General features: G+C 46.0%; 1 protein-coding gene across 1 annotated transcript in view; it reads left to right on the top strand.

Moving 5' to 3' along the window:
* Positions 1–16,367, top strand: part of T265_08723 (hypothetical protein) — a gene marked incomplete at both ends in the record, with an annotated part of 54,615 nt that overhangs the window by 35,960 nt on the left and 2,288 nt on the right. The window contains 7 exons of the mRNA XM_009174603.1: positions 4,449–4,697; positions 7,494–7,820; positions 9,844–10,317; positions 12,451–12,540; positions 13,368–13,402; positions 14,734–14,890; positions 16,117–16,259. Coding sequence (XP_009172867.1) covers positions 4,449–4,697; positions 7,494–7,820; positions 9,844–10,317; positions 12,451–12,540; positions 13,368–13,402; positions 14,734–14,890; positions 16,117–16,259 — 1,475 coding nt within the window. The remainder of the gene's footprint in view (positions 1–4,448; positions 4,698–7,493; positions 7,821–9,843; positions 10,318–12,450; positions 12,541–13,367; positions 13,403–14,733; positions 14,891–16,116; positions 16,260–16,367) is intronic.

Below are 16,367 nucleotides of genomic sequence, written 5' to 3'. Positions count from 1 at the left end.
CACTAAAACCAGGCACTGTGAGCCTTGGAGATGCGTTGTTACTATGGTTTCCCATGGCAATTGTAACATCTTGGAGGCGTCAGTTATCCGTGGGTCCACTGTGATAGAGCCAGCGTCCGATTTAGGAACAAGGCTTCGCCATTCACCCGAGTTGGTAGTTGGGTCTCAGAAAGCTAGATGTTATCTGACCCATGATCATGGAGACTACATATGCTCGTACTTTGGCTGTCTGCGTCAAATATGATACAGACATTCTTGGGAGTGATAGACAGCTCCATAAATTGGTGGTTCGAGCTTGTCCTCTGGTCAGACCAGCCGTTTGGTCAGCAGATGGTGATTCGCTTTTCACAGACGCCGTAGTATGCTTGGGGTTTCATTTGAGAGACAGCAGGATTTTTACGGACCACCTTCTCCGCGCCACTCGGCTTTTTTTCGAGGGTGCACTTCTCAACCAAGGAAATTCGCAAGTTGATTGTGAACATACAGAAAACAAGTGATCAGCACCGCGAGCATGGTGGGTATAAGTTTCACTTTATTGCGGCATGCGAAAGTCCCACAGAAGGTTGCCACTACGTAATCTCCAAAGTTTATGGGGGTAAACTTGACTTCAAGGCAGGTGTTGGTGACATTGGCTGCCGAATTAACTTGCTTCTCGAAAGCAATCGGGAGCATGACTTATTTCTAGGTTCGACCGTCACCTTGAGCGGATCGCAGTTGTCTCCACTGTGATATGTTTCCATTAAAGATTCGGATCAACGGTTCGCGAACGGGTCGAAAGCATTCACCTGGTGTACTCACGTGCGTAGCACATTAACTACGCGTGGGCATCTGAATCAAACAGTCCCTTACTGTGTTTCAGTTGGCAAAACCACAATGAATTTTCAAAGACCTTCTCAGCCTCCTCATGCTTTCACTCATCTGTGAGGTGGTCAGCTGACACGGTAACGTCAGAGTGCCAACAGAGTTTAGTCACGCTGCGAACGGGCTGTAGTGCGTTGTTTACCTTACTGTCTCGTGTTTCTTGGAAAGTTGTTTGCATCATCCAGTATGTCAGTGACTCACATGATTCAGCATTGAAAGCTTTAGAAGAGAAACGCAACACGAAGCTGTCTTAGATAGTTGGAGGGAGTGAAGCATGCAGGCAGTCTGCCATACTAACTTCATCGTAGGCCGATCGATGACGGGCCATTTTAATTCACATGTAATTCCTGTTCGCGGCCACCGCACGACTTATTTCATCACAATCAAGGCGCGTACTGCACTGCGAAGCTAGTCCACAACCGGAGTGGGAACAAGACATCCAGCTACTGCGCCAAAATGCATACTTACGGAAAGTACTCAGCGAGTAATCTGTTATAGGATCAAAACAAAAACTTGAGATGACAATACGCTTCAAAGAATTAGTCGTTCGGATGTAGTACTCTTTCACTGCATTGCTGCTATGCATCCCGAAGGAAGCACGAGCCGATGTAGTGCTAGGGTGCTCAAGCCTAAATAGGCGCAGTCAACCCTAGGTTCAAACTGTGGACCTCCCGCAGGAAGTAGCTTCGTGTTTTAGTCTCTGAGTTATCACTGTCCACGCTGCCCATAACCCGATATGTGATTCTGGCTCTCCAGAACATAATGGTTCAACTACATAGAGAAGCTTGATTTAGAACATGATAGAACCCCTTTTTGCAGTTGTTTAGTCTAGACATCCTGAAGTCGTAAATCCCACAAAAAAGCCCACCTTGAGCTGCACGCTAAAAACCATTACGATGTACCGGTAGACTCTCCAGAAAACTGGTTGCCTTTTAGGGTTATGTGCACTTCGGAAGTGATGAAAGTATCACACAATGGTTCTGTTTCATTTAATAAAATTTCTTACAATAATCCAGACTATGTTAGATTGAATTGGTCTTGTGGTAAATTGATCCGAAACAAGCTAGTCTACAACGAATTGACCATTCGAGTTACGGCCTCATAGTAAACGTAAGAATAATCTGACTACTGTCACACAGTACTCGCTCAATTTTAGTAGTTTTGTCGGAATAAAGCCACCTAGGAATTCAATCGAAACGGGTGTGAAAGCGGAAGGAAAGCGGCCTTTTAGATCTGATGAGGGGCATCTGGAGCACTTGATAATGAGGCTCTTATCTACAACGGATATTGCATCAGTGTACGGCTTTGTGTATTCTCGCCAACACAACACACACAATCGATCATACAAAGCCACAGTGAGTCACGTGGCCGTCGCCACACCAATCGCTCGTAACCGGTGGCGTATGAACTACCGTACAGTGACTCATCGGGTCGCTCTGTTGAACACGGACAATAAATCAACTAACATCCACTCGAATCGTTCATGAGCAAGCAAATTTGCGAATCAATGAACGGGGCTAAACAGAAAGGGCTGCAACTCGACTTTTGATCATATTGACGATTGGCTTTCTTATCTACATAGACGAACGCGTCGGCTGCCGTCGGTTTTGATGGTGGCGTAATTCGACTGGAGCTGTGGGCTTTCGTTCCTTCAATGTGGTCTTTTCACCAACCTTGTCTACACGGAAATGGTGCGGTTTCTTGCCTTCCACACCCTGCACGGTTTGTCTGCGGCTGATGCACTGTATTGTATCAACTGTCTGTGGCATGGCTTGGGTAGTGTTCGTAGGAAGCATAATTCAGTATGACTCAATGAATGGTTTGCACCTGGCATGTCGCTAACTGGCCTATTGGTCGCCGGTTTATTTCCCCTAAAAAGCTTCCGACTTTACCGGTGTTGACTGTAGGTTGTCACGAGGAGATTGAACCCTACCGTCATGTGATAGTTTGGGTATCCTCTCGACCCTTTGTCGAGAGGTGCGACAGCCTTTGGTCCTCAATTCAGGTTTGCTAATGGTAGCAACGCAGTCGTCCACGTTGGAATCTTGTTTGTTGAAGGTTTGGCTGCTCTAGTATTTTCCCATTGACCATCATTTCCTTCCAATCGGTCCACAGACCCTAATAGTCCTACTGAGATTTGAACGACCCGGCAGGTCGCAGCCCTTTGACAACCGCAAACTGCGTAACTAAACATACTTTCCTAATTCACCAGACCTGCGAAATGTTTCGAAAACGCGGAAGCAATGTGTGTTGTGGAGAATTTCATATGCCTCGGAAGTGTTTAATGAAGTCAGTGCAAGATTGTCAAAGGACCGGGTCAGATTTTCTGATTCGTGTCACTTGTGGCGTCAAAAAGGCCTATCACTGGGTATCAACTGTTGTGTCTACCAGACCACAATAAGGACTGTCTTGTATGGTTGTGGGGCCTGGCCTCTTCGAACAGATGATGTGAGGTGTCTTTAGGTTTTTGAGCACTGATTTCTCGAGATTATTGGTATTGTCGGGTGGTGTTAACGGATTTGTAATGAAGTAACTAGTAAACATGTATTTGGTTGTGTGCAGCAGTTATTTCAGTCGTGAAAAACATCCGGCAATATCACCTGCGGTGGCTTGGCCATGTGCTACACATGCCGAAGTGAGTACTGTTCTCTGTGCCTCCATCAGAGTAGCGCCGAAGCGGATAATAGATCACTTCGCGGAAGGGTGTGAGAGGGATCGCGAAGAGTTTGGATGTTGCTATTATGGTTTGCCTTCCAGGATGGGGTCCTCATAATCCCCCTGCGCTTGCTGGAGACAGTGCATGGAATATCCCCCCAAACGATGTCAATTGCCGTTCGTGCTGTTAGTTCATTTTCGCTTGGAGGTGTAAGTTTGGGATAGAGCAGCAACAGATCCTCGCCTCATTCACTATTTTTACTTCAAGGCCTAATTATTTAAACCCTATGATTGTACAACAGTGAAGCGTTGGTATCAACACCGACTTTACTGTCTCCTCATAATGATAGTCAGTTTTTTCAGGATCCACACAACGCAGACTTCGGAGTTTCAATTGCGGCCTCAGGTAAGTAGCCGGTCGTTAGAAGTACTTGCACATTAGCTCAATGCACTCATTTGCAAACCAATTTGGTTTTGCGGGAGACTCACCTGGAGCCCAGCTGAATTCCTCTTTTATGATGTTTCCAAGCTTATAAAGCAAATTGGTTTGCAAACGAGTGTATTTCGCTAATTTCGTGCAATTTGGATTCAAGTAGTACATAAAGTTGACGGAGATTCGGGGACTGTGCCCCAAGGAGGATGAAGCCTTTCGTGCGCTGTCGAAGAATTTCCAAGAACCTTGTGAGTAGTGTAATACGTCTGTACTTATGGCTTGGGTTTTGTTTTAGTTCCCGATGTAATTTAGCCATTTTCTGTGTTACATGATGACTTTTTTTCCAGACAACAAGAACAGTTCAGTCTGCCGTAGATCTTACTTGTGGATAAATCATCAGTTATATACGTTAGGACATATGGTGCCCGGTAGAATTGTTTTTAGTTTTAAACACCATTTATACCCCCTCTTAATTCGCTCAATACCATTTTCACCGTAGGTTGTAGAACTAACTCAACGCCTAGGAATCCCACTCAACAACTTCAGCAAAGACTCTCCTGAGGGTTCCATTGCTTCTGATCACACGGCAGCGACAGAAGAGGGAGATCGCTGTCTGGCAAACGACACAGCAAGTGGCCCTGCAACAGATGCCCTCCTGGCTGGGATTGATGGACAACTACTCATCGCCAACCAGCTTCGTCACTTGCTCAACACATCCATGGAGCAGTATACCCAATTGCTTAATCAGGTAATAGTGCCGCTTGAAACCTTGCTGTTTTTTTTCATTGTGTTTTGGAACTTTCACCTATCCGCACATCCCTAACTGAGTTTGCTTATGTGACTGGCTTAAACGGAAAGGTGGCTAACTCGTGATCTGGCAGAGGAGTATGAAAGCTATCACGAAAAGTGCGGGTACGGTCGGTGTGGCTGACCTTCCAGGATGGGGTGTGCATGATCGTAACTGTGCACTGTTAGGCACACTGCCAGAAATGGCTACTACTCAATGTCAACGGCGTCCTCTTTGTCATTTTCTACCCAGATTGTCTGAATGAGTGTCTTGAAGTGTAGCCACCTCGGAATGATTGTGGCAGGTTAGTTCCTGGTCGGCCCCATCTACTGTTATCCTTTTTTTCACAATGAGGCCCTCAAATAACTTATGGTTGTACGGTGGCGAAGCACCAGTGATGTTTTTCTGTCCGTAATGATGAAGTTGATGATGGCTACCTTTGTAATGAGCATTCGATGCATGGCCTAACGAAGTATTCACGGGTGACAATCACTCGCACAAAGCCGTAATTCCGCGTTGTTACCCTCTCCCCTTCCGCTGTACAAGTCCCTAATATAATGAGGCTTCCTAATTGCGTTTCCTCTAAATCGCTGGAGTTAGTAGCAGGCAGCCTGACTGGAATCCTCGCTGCTTTTTAAAAGGTGCACCTCCATGAGAATCCCTACTCTACAAAATTTCACTCCGAATTTGTATACTTTTGGGGTGGACTCATTAGATTAAGTGCGCTAACACAGAAGGGCGACTGTTCAAACGAGATTGGTGTGAATGTGATCACTGCATATCCCACAACCACCCACAGCAAAATAAAATAATTACCACTGACACTGAGTTTCTTTGGTTCTCAACATACTTCCAAATGTGTTCCTCTATCGCGGATGATAGACCTGTTCTGGATTGTGGTGCTCCCAAACGAAGTCATCCCGTGCGTTCAAAAATCTACTGATGAGTAGTAAGTAGAAATACCTTCATTAACACCACTTCTTCATCAATCTTTTACACACAAAATCTAGAATAATAAGCAGCCTTAATAAGGAACGCCAATCAATGAAAAAAAAATTGGTGGTTTCTCTGTGGGACATGGAAGAGTACAAGGCGTTCCATTTTCGCTTTCAGACCGTGTGATCTCTTAATCCGTATTACAAAAAACAATAGACAGATTACTACTAGATGAAGATAAGGTCTGCCCACCAGTGGTGGATCCTCCTAGTTGTTTAATTCTAAATTCCACATGTCATCCTCATCCTCATTGTCAGCTGTAATAACCGCGTACAGTGGTTGTAGCTGCCGCAGTTTCGTTCACCGATGATTTGGGGGGAGGGGTAGGTAGCTGCTCATTGCAGGCGGGAGCTGATAAATTGGTGCATAAACCCTCCATTGAGAGTGAGCTGTCAAGTGGGGTGTGTGTGGGGGTTTGGTTGGAAAAGGAGCTATGCATTGAAGGAAATAGCTTGAATGCACGAGCGCCGTTAAGGGCGCGACTGGGCCATGTCTGACAATGTCTCTAGCCATTGATGTGGCCCGTCTCGGGGTCCCCATCCAGGAAGATGGTAGTGACCAGTTCGAAATCGCTAAGAGAATCGGTCCACCAGAACGCAGTTCACAGCCAATGATGATGCCAGGACCAATTTACTCTGCCGTAGACTGTTGTAGTAACGGTATTTTCCTCAGCTTAGTTCTCGGTTTGAGCCCCCAAGCTAGCGTGCGCGAATTATATGTATACATGTATTCCGGAACACCGGAAGGTTGCGTCGAACTTAGCGAACGGGCTATACAACAGAGGTTACTCTGGATATCTAACAGTCAAAGTCGATCGTTTCAACTCAGCGCTTCCTGTTCTATCGCGATCACTCCAGAGCGGGGGTGTCGAATGTCCGGTAATTTGTTTCGTAAATATGGTTGTAGCGTTGTACTGTTGTCCCGCTTTCTGAAGCTGCCTAGCGTCTTGACACACTGGTGGATGGCGCAGCAACCAGACTCACGCGATCACAACAGTGTTGTATGCATATTTCCCTAGGCTAGTTCTTGATTCGGATGGCCGTGATCACCTCATGGACTACATCCTTAGAGAAATTCGGTTATGGTAGACTTTTTTGTCTTAATCCCAACTGCACATCCAGCCCACTCCCAAATCATGCAAAAAATCGAGGCGATAAACCTCCCGCCTTCTTATTATTCAATGCATCTCCCTTTATCTTTCTGGTGCGAGATAGCCTAAGTGGTTATAGCGCGAATCTACTGACCAGAAGGTCCGCGGTCCGAACCCGCCCCTTCTGCCTCTCGACTTCCTCTGTCTAGGCGTGGGCAACCTGGCTGTATCCCAGCCCTCGTGCAACCTTCGGGTGGCGTGGCAGTTAGGCACCGAAAGAGTGCTTCAGTTGAACGACACAGACAACACGGATGTTCAGATGATTTTTATCAGCAGATGACTTTTAGCTGAGCGCCTTTTTTGGCTCATTATATTGGAGGTCGTGAAAACAGCTGTATAGGTTACGAAACTTGCTAGCTTGGGCGCAAATGCAAATTTTAAACGACGAGCACAACCGCTCTCTTTGATTTCAAATTGACTAATCACATTGTCGGTGTAAGCATGTATTGACGTCTGCTATTCCAACTGTACGATTGCTTTTTCCGTTTTCATTGGGTTCGGCAGTTCCTCCTGGTNGTCAAGCTCATTTCCTCAATTTGCAGTCAACTATATTACTTCACAATGTAATGCTAACCGATTGAATATGGTCCTTTTGTCTCTCTCTTCGAAAGTCCACCGGCCAAAGCAACTTAGACCTGGAAGAGGCACAACAACAAATATTCCGTCTGAAAGGAACCGTGGAGACCAAGCGAGAACAAGTTGTGGCTTTGCGAAACATGCTGCGGGCGAATAAAGCCACTGCCGAAACTGCTCTGGCCAATTTGAAACAAAAATATGAGAACGAAAAGCTGATTGTTACGGATACCATGCAAAAGTTGCGCAACGAGTTGAAAACGCTGAAGGAGGACGCAGCCACCTACGCCTCACTGCGTGCCATGTTTGCGCAACGATACGATGAGTATGTGACACAGATGGATGAGTTACAACGCAAGTTGAATGTGAGTTTCAGCAGGTTACGTTTTCTCGCCCCCTGGGGTTCAGCGGTCGGTCATTCATATCATTTTCTCCTCTGTTACAATTTACTCGACTGATAGGCAGTATTTCTACAGTCCCATTGTTCTACCAAAATGAACGGGATCAATTTGCCTTGAGAAAGTTTTTTTGGTTGCTGAAAGCTCCACAAAAGTATTTAGCTTGTGCGTCATTCTTGTTTAAGGTGGGAACGCGCTTAGGATAGTTGCAGCGCAAGTCTCCTGATAGATGATACATGATCGTGTCTTGCTAATGTCCTCCTCTGTCTCAGAAGCCTTGTTAACATTTTCCTGTCCAATGCCATCTGAGACGAAGAGGGTCCAGATTACCTCCACGCCATACTCAGAAACTTCCTTCACGCTTGATGGAGTGCTTTTATCACGGTCATATTCCTGTTCCTGTAGAATTTGGAGCAGTGTGACGGGTTCCACAGAACCGACTCTTGCTGCTGCTCAAACTCACACAGACCCGAAGTTAGAAAAAACATCGGTAGGGACATCTGTACTTGGGACACTAGGCGACGGAAACATCAGTGTTGATGCAGGCAAGGCGAACAGCATTTGGGGCTGTATGAACTACGGATCTGTTTTTCAGACATGCCATTTCTGGTGCAGCATCAATGCGAACACATGATTAGTAATAACAAACTGTAGCAATTCCGAGTTATGTACAGCACGGTTATAATAGCCACTGTGGCGGTAGTAACAGGTTAGCACATTAAATGTACTCACGGCAAGCAAAACAGTATTCAGAGGGAGCTCAGGACCGATGTCGGTCAGGCCCGTCATACTGTTAGGGAGGAATATTTCAACTGTTGCGAATGGACGTAAACATATCGGACAGACAAAACGAATTTCAGGTTGCCAGGTGCGTACAGCGTTGCAAAACATCACAATCCCGAATATGCGCGAGCTGCATTCAAGTCAGATACAAATGAACATGGGTCGATTGGAGAATGACCTCGGACACGTAGGCAGAAGCGGAGTGATCCTGGTCACGTGGTTCGTGACCAGGCTGATAGCGTCCACGTGTGACTCCAGGCAAGAGGAAATTCTTCTACAACGGCACTTACCCACAACGACAACAGACATAAACAGCGACTATTATCATAGCAGGCGGCGATGAGTGCGAGACGTAAATCAGCGCTTAACTGTCCATCCCGTAAATCGCCAGTCAAAGCTCGCATTCGATAGAAAAGGGGATTGGGAATCGCAGACCCGGGCAATTCGAATTATTTGGCGGCAGCCTAAGACGACATAAAGTCTGAGCTTTTGGATTCCTCTAAGGAATTAGCAATTCCGATGAAATAAACAGTTGCGATAATCCGACAAAAGACGAAAGACAGGCAATTCAAGTAGAAGGGTTCAAACATGTTTCCAATTCGTTTACAATGCATTCTACGGGTGGTAATTTGACGAATGAGTTTTTTTTATCCCGATGCGGTCGAGGTCTGCACACATCGTACCAGTTGACAGGTTGAAAATTCGAAGTTTCCTTATTACCCACGGCCCATAAGTAATCTGCTAAAAAAGGGAAATCACAGCTATGAAAGCTGTGACCGTCACAGGCTAGTCACGTGGCGAGTGCTATAGTGTTCAACTGCCAACCCTACAAGTCGCATTCCACGCGAAGTTGTTATATACACTGGCTGGCTTCCTCTCAAAGTCTCTTCAGACGCTGTCGCTTCGCTTCGGGTGATAGCTATGTATCAAAACCCATTTAGAGATACGACCTCGTTAGGTTCTGATTAGTTTCCCCTCCCACCTCCCAAAAATCTAGTAGGATAGCACATTTCCATCTCTCCATGGGGAAAATGTTGCGGGTATTTCCGAGCAATGCATAATCTTTATTGAACTGGTCACTCAAAATAGATCGATCCCCAGCCAAATCTCAAGGTACCATGCAGTAGTGATGGTTTAACGTGCAGAACTACCATAGTTTTTTCTGACCATGCAAACTCGTTTGGTACAATTCTGCTATCTGTTTCAGCTTGCTGAAGATGAGAAACGAACTGTGAATTCTTTACTCCGCCTGGCCATCCAACAGAAGCTAGCTCTGACGCAACGCCTAGAAGAGTACGAAGTCGCGAACGAACAGCGAGATTCCCGTGTTTTGTATTCACATTCACAGGCGCCACCCTATGGTATCCCTTCCCAGCACCAAGTCTTTCAATCGACCAACCCCATTCAGGCGGGTAACGTGAACAGTCTATTACCAAGCCCAATGCATCCAGCTCAGTCCTCCTATCCAGTTAGCATGTTCAATCAACGACATCCAGCCCCCGCAACATCGCACTATGTTGCTCATCCGGACCCGGCCTCCACCAACCTTCCCAACATGTCAGCTATGCCAAATCCCGTGTTACCTGTACATCATACCGTCCTCAGTCCCCAACACTATAACCCCAATAATCAGCCCGGTGCAAACACGAAACCCGTTTCCGCTGGCGTAGAAAGGCAGAAAGTGAGTGTAGTATTTCGGATAATTGAAATAAGAGCCCACCCATTCATTGGACTGTTGGATTTAGATTTCAACGGCGCCTCGTAACCAGCTGGTTGTTCAAGGAAAGTGGATCCTGCCACGTTTGTTTGCCGTATCATCCGCTAGATTGTTGGGGAATGAATTCAGGCGACTCGTGTCATCCTCTGTGTGATGTTCGGGTTACAGGAAAACAAATGTAATAGTCAATGTGTGAACACAATCTCCATCTGTTCAATAGTGACAACAGGGCTCAGCATTAGGCGGTTCCACTTTGGTAGCCCAAGTTTGGTTACCCTGTTGTGGTTACCTGAACTCTTGACTGAGCAGCGAGATCTCCTTGTGAGTGAACAACGAACAAGGTGTGTCACAGGCTCTCGATTATTTTTTTACATCCCAGCTTTTGATGTGTCACTCACTCTCTTTCTTCACATTTGGTTTATCCCATTTTCCTACAATGAATTTGCATGTTTGTCTAGCACGGGCCTGGCTGTTGAAGGGGATCACCGGAGCGGTTCCTAAGGGTTTGGTGAACACCTGGTGGTTTTATAACTGCGTTATGTTTCATAAAGGAAACTACTTACAAGGTTGCTGAAAACTCTTCGACAACCAACGACCTGTTTCGCCCTTTTTGGGTCTCATCAGGTGGGCGCAATCCCCGAGTTTCCGTCAACCCAAATTGGACTGTTTTCATGTTTTGCTTTCGACACAAAAGCTTCTTCAGGCAAAGTGAGTAGATTACCAAGTTAGCAGATACCAATCAGCAATCAGCAAGATCTTTTCCGACTAGCACAATGTTGAATGTCGGTTAAAAGGTCTTGTCGGTTAGTGTGGTTGCCTAGATCTTACGGCTGATGAGTCGGGGAAATTTCACTTCCGTTTTGGTCAGGTTTGGATCCTCAATCTTTCGGTTCAGGGCAATTCAGTTGATTCTTTATCTTGGGTGCCACCGGTATATCTTGTTAGTCTTTGTAGGTTTATATATGGTACGACAATTTGGTTGGGGGCGTTAGGTTAGATTTTTGGTCGTGTTTGTTTCATGCAGTTCCCTTCTCAGCTACTTCTGTTTCTGACTCGTCTTCGCTGATAACCGTGACGGCTGATCCAAAGCCATTCTCCACATGTCTACCAATTCTACACCTAACCTGTTGATAGTGGAATGTTTGGTCGGTCATCAGTCTCTGTGGCGTGAATCGTAGCCCGCTCTTCAAAACTTCAACATTTTCCAAGTCTTTTTTTTGCGTCCCATGTCCGACACATGTTCCGCCACTGCTGAGTCTATGAGTAATGCTGCATGTTAATCTGCGTTTCTCGGCGTTCACTCGTGCTCGCCAGTTCTGATGTTAAGTTCTCTTGCCGTCTGTTCTATACAGACCATAGTGCAGTTGTATTTAATCTTATAGACACAGTCCCTGGTTCTAATCGCTGGGAGGCGATCCTTCAGTTGCACCAGTGAAGGATTCAGGGTGTTTCCCTTCTGGTGTACTGCTCTCACTGGTGAATGATGGCGAAATCAAGTCATGGATAACACTTGGTTACTAATAACACCGGACAGTAGTTTGTGCGTGTGCGTGAAATATTTTGTCCGAACTTGTTTGTTCCTGCACCAAAAAGGTTCATTCCATTAGAATTATCTGGTGTTCTGGTCACTTCCTTCCTTGAATTGTCGTATTTTTTTGTATACAGAAAAGAACATTTGTTCCTCGGAGCCGCCCTCTTGACTTACTGGCTCTTTGTGGCCTGTAATGAACATTTCATCTTTTTCTTTCAGCGTGGTCCGCGACAAAAACGCGATGGATAACCAATCATGTAGCTTGTGTTAGAAAAGACTCCAACGGGTACAAGCACAACATACACTCCAGTCTCTTATATTGCTTTGCTGCAGGACTTAACCACCCTCGTTCATTTTCACCGCCCGGATAATCACTGCTTCCATTTGACACGTCCATCACATCTGCCCGAAACACTAGGTTTTCACAATAAACATATGGCTGCACCAATCAGGTTCCATTTGTGGCACATGCGGTTCACATAACACCTCCCTCTGAAAGGCCTTAACCACCCCGTCGCCCAGTTTATTGGATAGACTGGATGACCACCACCTTTTTCCCACCTCAGCCACCTACACAGACCAAACGTATGCTGCATTCTGAGCACAACGATCTATCTTCACCCTCTCTCATCTCACTCACATCCACTTTTATTCCAGTGAGAAGAATGTGATCTGCATAGCATTGTTTTTTGGTGTACCACTACCTGATTTCTCTCTGCGTGAATGGTAATAACCGTTTATTCATTTGTTAGTTCACTTTTTTCTCGTGTCAAAATTATTTTTCCATGTCTGTTCCCCCCCCCCACACACACAACAGGACTGTTGATTTTCCTTTCAACTTTTACCATACCCCTAACATAACCCGTATGCAACTTTTTACGCATCATCATCATCATCTGTCGTTCTTCTTGTGCATTTAACTTACACGTACACACAACACACACACACACCACCTCCCCACAACACGGCAATGTCGGGAACATCGTTTCATGTATATGTAAAGCTTGATTTTATTGTCGTCTGAATTCGCACGCTAATGTCCTTGAAAGGCAAGTAGATGATCTCTCCCTGTTTTTTTTAACTGCAGGTAATGTAGCGGGGAGATATGTTTCGCGGTCTTTAGGTGTGAGTTCACATCGAGTTGCTCTGATGGCTTCAAGAAGCACATCCCAGTCGGTCCTACTTGGATGAGTTTTTCTGGGAGAGTCAACTTTACCAACCTCTTGAGCAAACAATTCAGATACACCGTTTTCAATGATATACACTTAAATGATGAAGCTTGTAAAACGTTAGCGAAGTATACTCATTTGCAAATTAATTTGGGAGAAACTCACCTGGAACCCAGCTGACTCTCACGTTTGTGATGTTTCCAGGCAACGGAATATGAGTAGTACATTACAAATTTATACATGTATCGCGATATCTCGAATATCGTAGCGACTGGAACATGAGGCGACCTAGTGCAGCACATTCAGTTGCCTAGAAACATCACAAACAAGTGATTCAACTGGGTTCCAGGTGAGTCTCTCGCAAAACCAAATTACTTTGCAAATGAGTGTATTTCGCTAATTTCGTGCAATTTTGGTTTCAAGTAAGACATAAGGTTGGCGGAAACTCGGGGACCGCGACTACCTGATGAGCCTTAAGAAGGGCGAAACCGGTCGTGGGCTGTCGATGAATTTTCAGCAACCTTAGTGCACTAGAAAAATCTAGACCTCGTTTATAGAGTGTCTAAGCATCTATCGCTCACCATGAAGAAACCGTTGTTATCAACATTACCGTAAGATTCGAACGCAGCGTGAAAACGGCCAACTCTCCACAACGCTCCAAGTTGTGCAAGCGTGGTTACGGTCACGAGTCGTTCTAAACCACTCATCCCTGCCTCTGTCCATCAACAATATTCCGAATGCCCGACCACAATCGTAGTGACATCATTCATCAGCACCGGCCACTTTTTGAACTCGTCCGCGGCGGTTATTTTCTAGCGCACCACCCTACTTGGAAGGGAAGAAATGGGTCATCGTAGCCCATCCTCTTGGATACCCTTCTCTACGTGATCACGGTGCTGTGTAGTTTCCAACACTCCGGTGAACTGGTCACCGCTTTCAGAGGAAGCACTCCAAGGTTCGGAACTGTCGGATCGGGTCAAAAATTATCATATGGGTTGGCCCATCCCTTTTATGAACTGCTTGTCACAATTCCGTCATACCCTTTCGCATTCAAAACGCTGCACAGCGAAGCTTTGTGAACATTCATTGAATTATAAAGATTGTTTTGTTTCATACTATCGGAGCCGTCACGAAGATACTGGACCTTACCATGGTGTGACGGTTTGCGCACCTCAGCGATCCATTGAGCTGTACTGGGGAGTGTCCGTGTGACACTCAGAGTCTCTCATACCTGGTTAGTCGATGGTTAGACATCTGACGAACACAGTCTCCTGGCTCTCCAGGTTGGGGATAGGAACATGTGGCAACTCGTTCAGTAGAAATGGTAATGGGTTTGCATTTCCCGCCAAACGCCGCTGCCTTGCGGTTAGGCTTTTGAGTCAAAGACTTTGGTTGAGGACCCTAATCGTCCTCCTGTCTAGGTGTGAGCGTCCTGACAGTATCCCAGCCCTCGTACAACCATGACATTCACGACTACGCCAGTGAAGCATCGGTGTTGAAAACTGATGTCATGCTGTGGGATGATGATACTATCGGAGCTGCCTACTCGTTCATAATTCGCTTGGTTCATGGATCCTATTTGGTGAAACAAACACAATTGATATTTCAAAATACTGTACTAGCCATCAATAACACCAGCTAGAATCACTTCTAAGTTGTTCTCTGGGATGGTCTTTCCAGGAAAGAAAGAAAGAAAGCGTCCAGCTGTAGCATCCCTTCGGTGCCTAGCTGCCATGTCACCCGAAGGAAGCACGAGGGCTGGGATACTGCCAGGTTGCCCAAGCCTAGACAGGGGAAGTCGAGTGGCGGAGGTCATATTCGAACCACGGACCTTCCGGTCAGTAAATTCGCGCTCTAACCACTTGGGCCATCGCGCCCCATCCTTTCCAGGAGGGCGTGGACAATGATATTTTGATATCACCAAATGGGCACGGCATTAGATGGTGAATGACCGACATGAGTGATTGAAACTAACGGTCGAGAGTGATTTGATGTTCGGACTCTAGTGAAGCGCTATATTGTAGAGTCTCGGAAATTCGTTTGTCCCTATTTCATACACTAAGCCAAATGTCAATAACGGGAGAAAATGACCGTATATCGTGGATAACTGTTTTCACAAGCACTCTGGAAGGAAATCGCTTTTGGCGGCGTTAGCTCCAGTGGCTTTGTTCACTTCGTTTCAGGTATCCCGCCTTGAAAGACAGTTATCAGTGTTGATATGATGTTAATGGATGGACCACGTTTCCGTTACCTCTTGGGTGGAGGAACTGCGGTTTCTATGTGCAATACAGATGTCATTGGAACCTCAGGTACCTCAAAAAACCTGTTTCGTGCAGTCAGTTCGGACCTGGGAACTCCACCTACGAGGATACTTTGTCAGAAGGGGAATCTGCCTCCTAAGGAAGCCTTGGATGGTAAACACTGACTGGCGGCAATTCAAGTACCAGACTCAGAACAGCGGCCCAAGAATTTACATCAACCTTATATGTACCAGTCATCGGGCTTTAATAGCCATTCTGACGTGCATTATTGTCTCGAAAGAGCAATACATTCAAGAAACTTATGGTGGTTGTTCACCAGGGAGGACGTGTCGTACGACTGTGTCCTAATGGCCTCATCAAAGGTTCACTCAAGACCTCAATGAATTTCACTGGGTCAAGTTCGGAAAACAAGCGTGGATAAATGTGCTTCCGAGCACACTGTAATTCACGTACATACAAGATCTAGTTTGCTTATATCTCCACGGAACTCTCTCTGAACGTCCATTCCAAAAACATCCACTAGGAATGCCATTTCCTCAGTCGCTTAAATCTGAATGGGACAAAATTGTTAAAGTGTGTATTCCCCAGTCCAAATGGATTCTTGCGCTACATCCTTCGTTGATTATGGACATGGTGCGTTCGAGTCATCAGACATCAAAAGAGGATCCCCTGTTCACAAGTGGATACAACAATTGAATGTCTTGTGACGAAAGTCTAATAGATTTGGGGTGAGAAAGTATTAAATACGTAAACTCTTCACAGGTATAATTGGCATCTCAGTCGCTGAAATTTTGGTTCCGAGTTGTTAGGCGGAATTCCACACGGATCCCTCTTTACCGCTCGCACGCAGGTGCTGCTGGCCGAGAAGTCCATCCCACGCAAGACTGGCCAGGAATCCGGGACGCTTGCCGGTCCGGCATCAAGACGAGATCCGATTGGTCGAAAGTCTGGACCCATCATCATCATCATCATTGTCAGCTGTAAGAACCGCGTACTGGTCGTACACTGGTTGTAGCTGCCACAGTTTCGTTCACCGATGATTGGGGGGGGGGT

The sequence above is a fragment of the Opisthorchis viverrini genome (genome assembly GCF_000715545.1).
Source record: "Opisthorchis viverrini unplaced genomic scaffold opera_v5_231, whole genome shotgun sequence".
NCBI lineage: Eukaryota > Metazoa > Platyhelminthes > Trematoda > Opisthorchiida > Opisthorchiidae > Opisthorchis > Opisthorchis viverrini.
The sequence above is the reverse complement of the archived record's forward strand: the minus strand, read 5'-3'. Positions and strand labels throughout refer to the sequence as shown.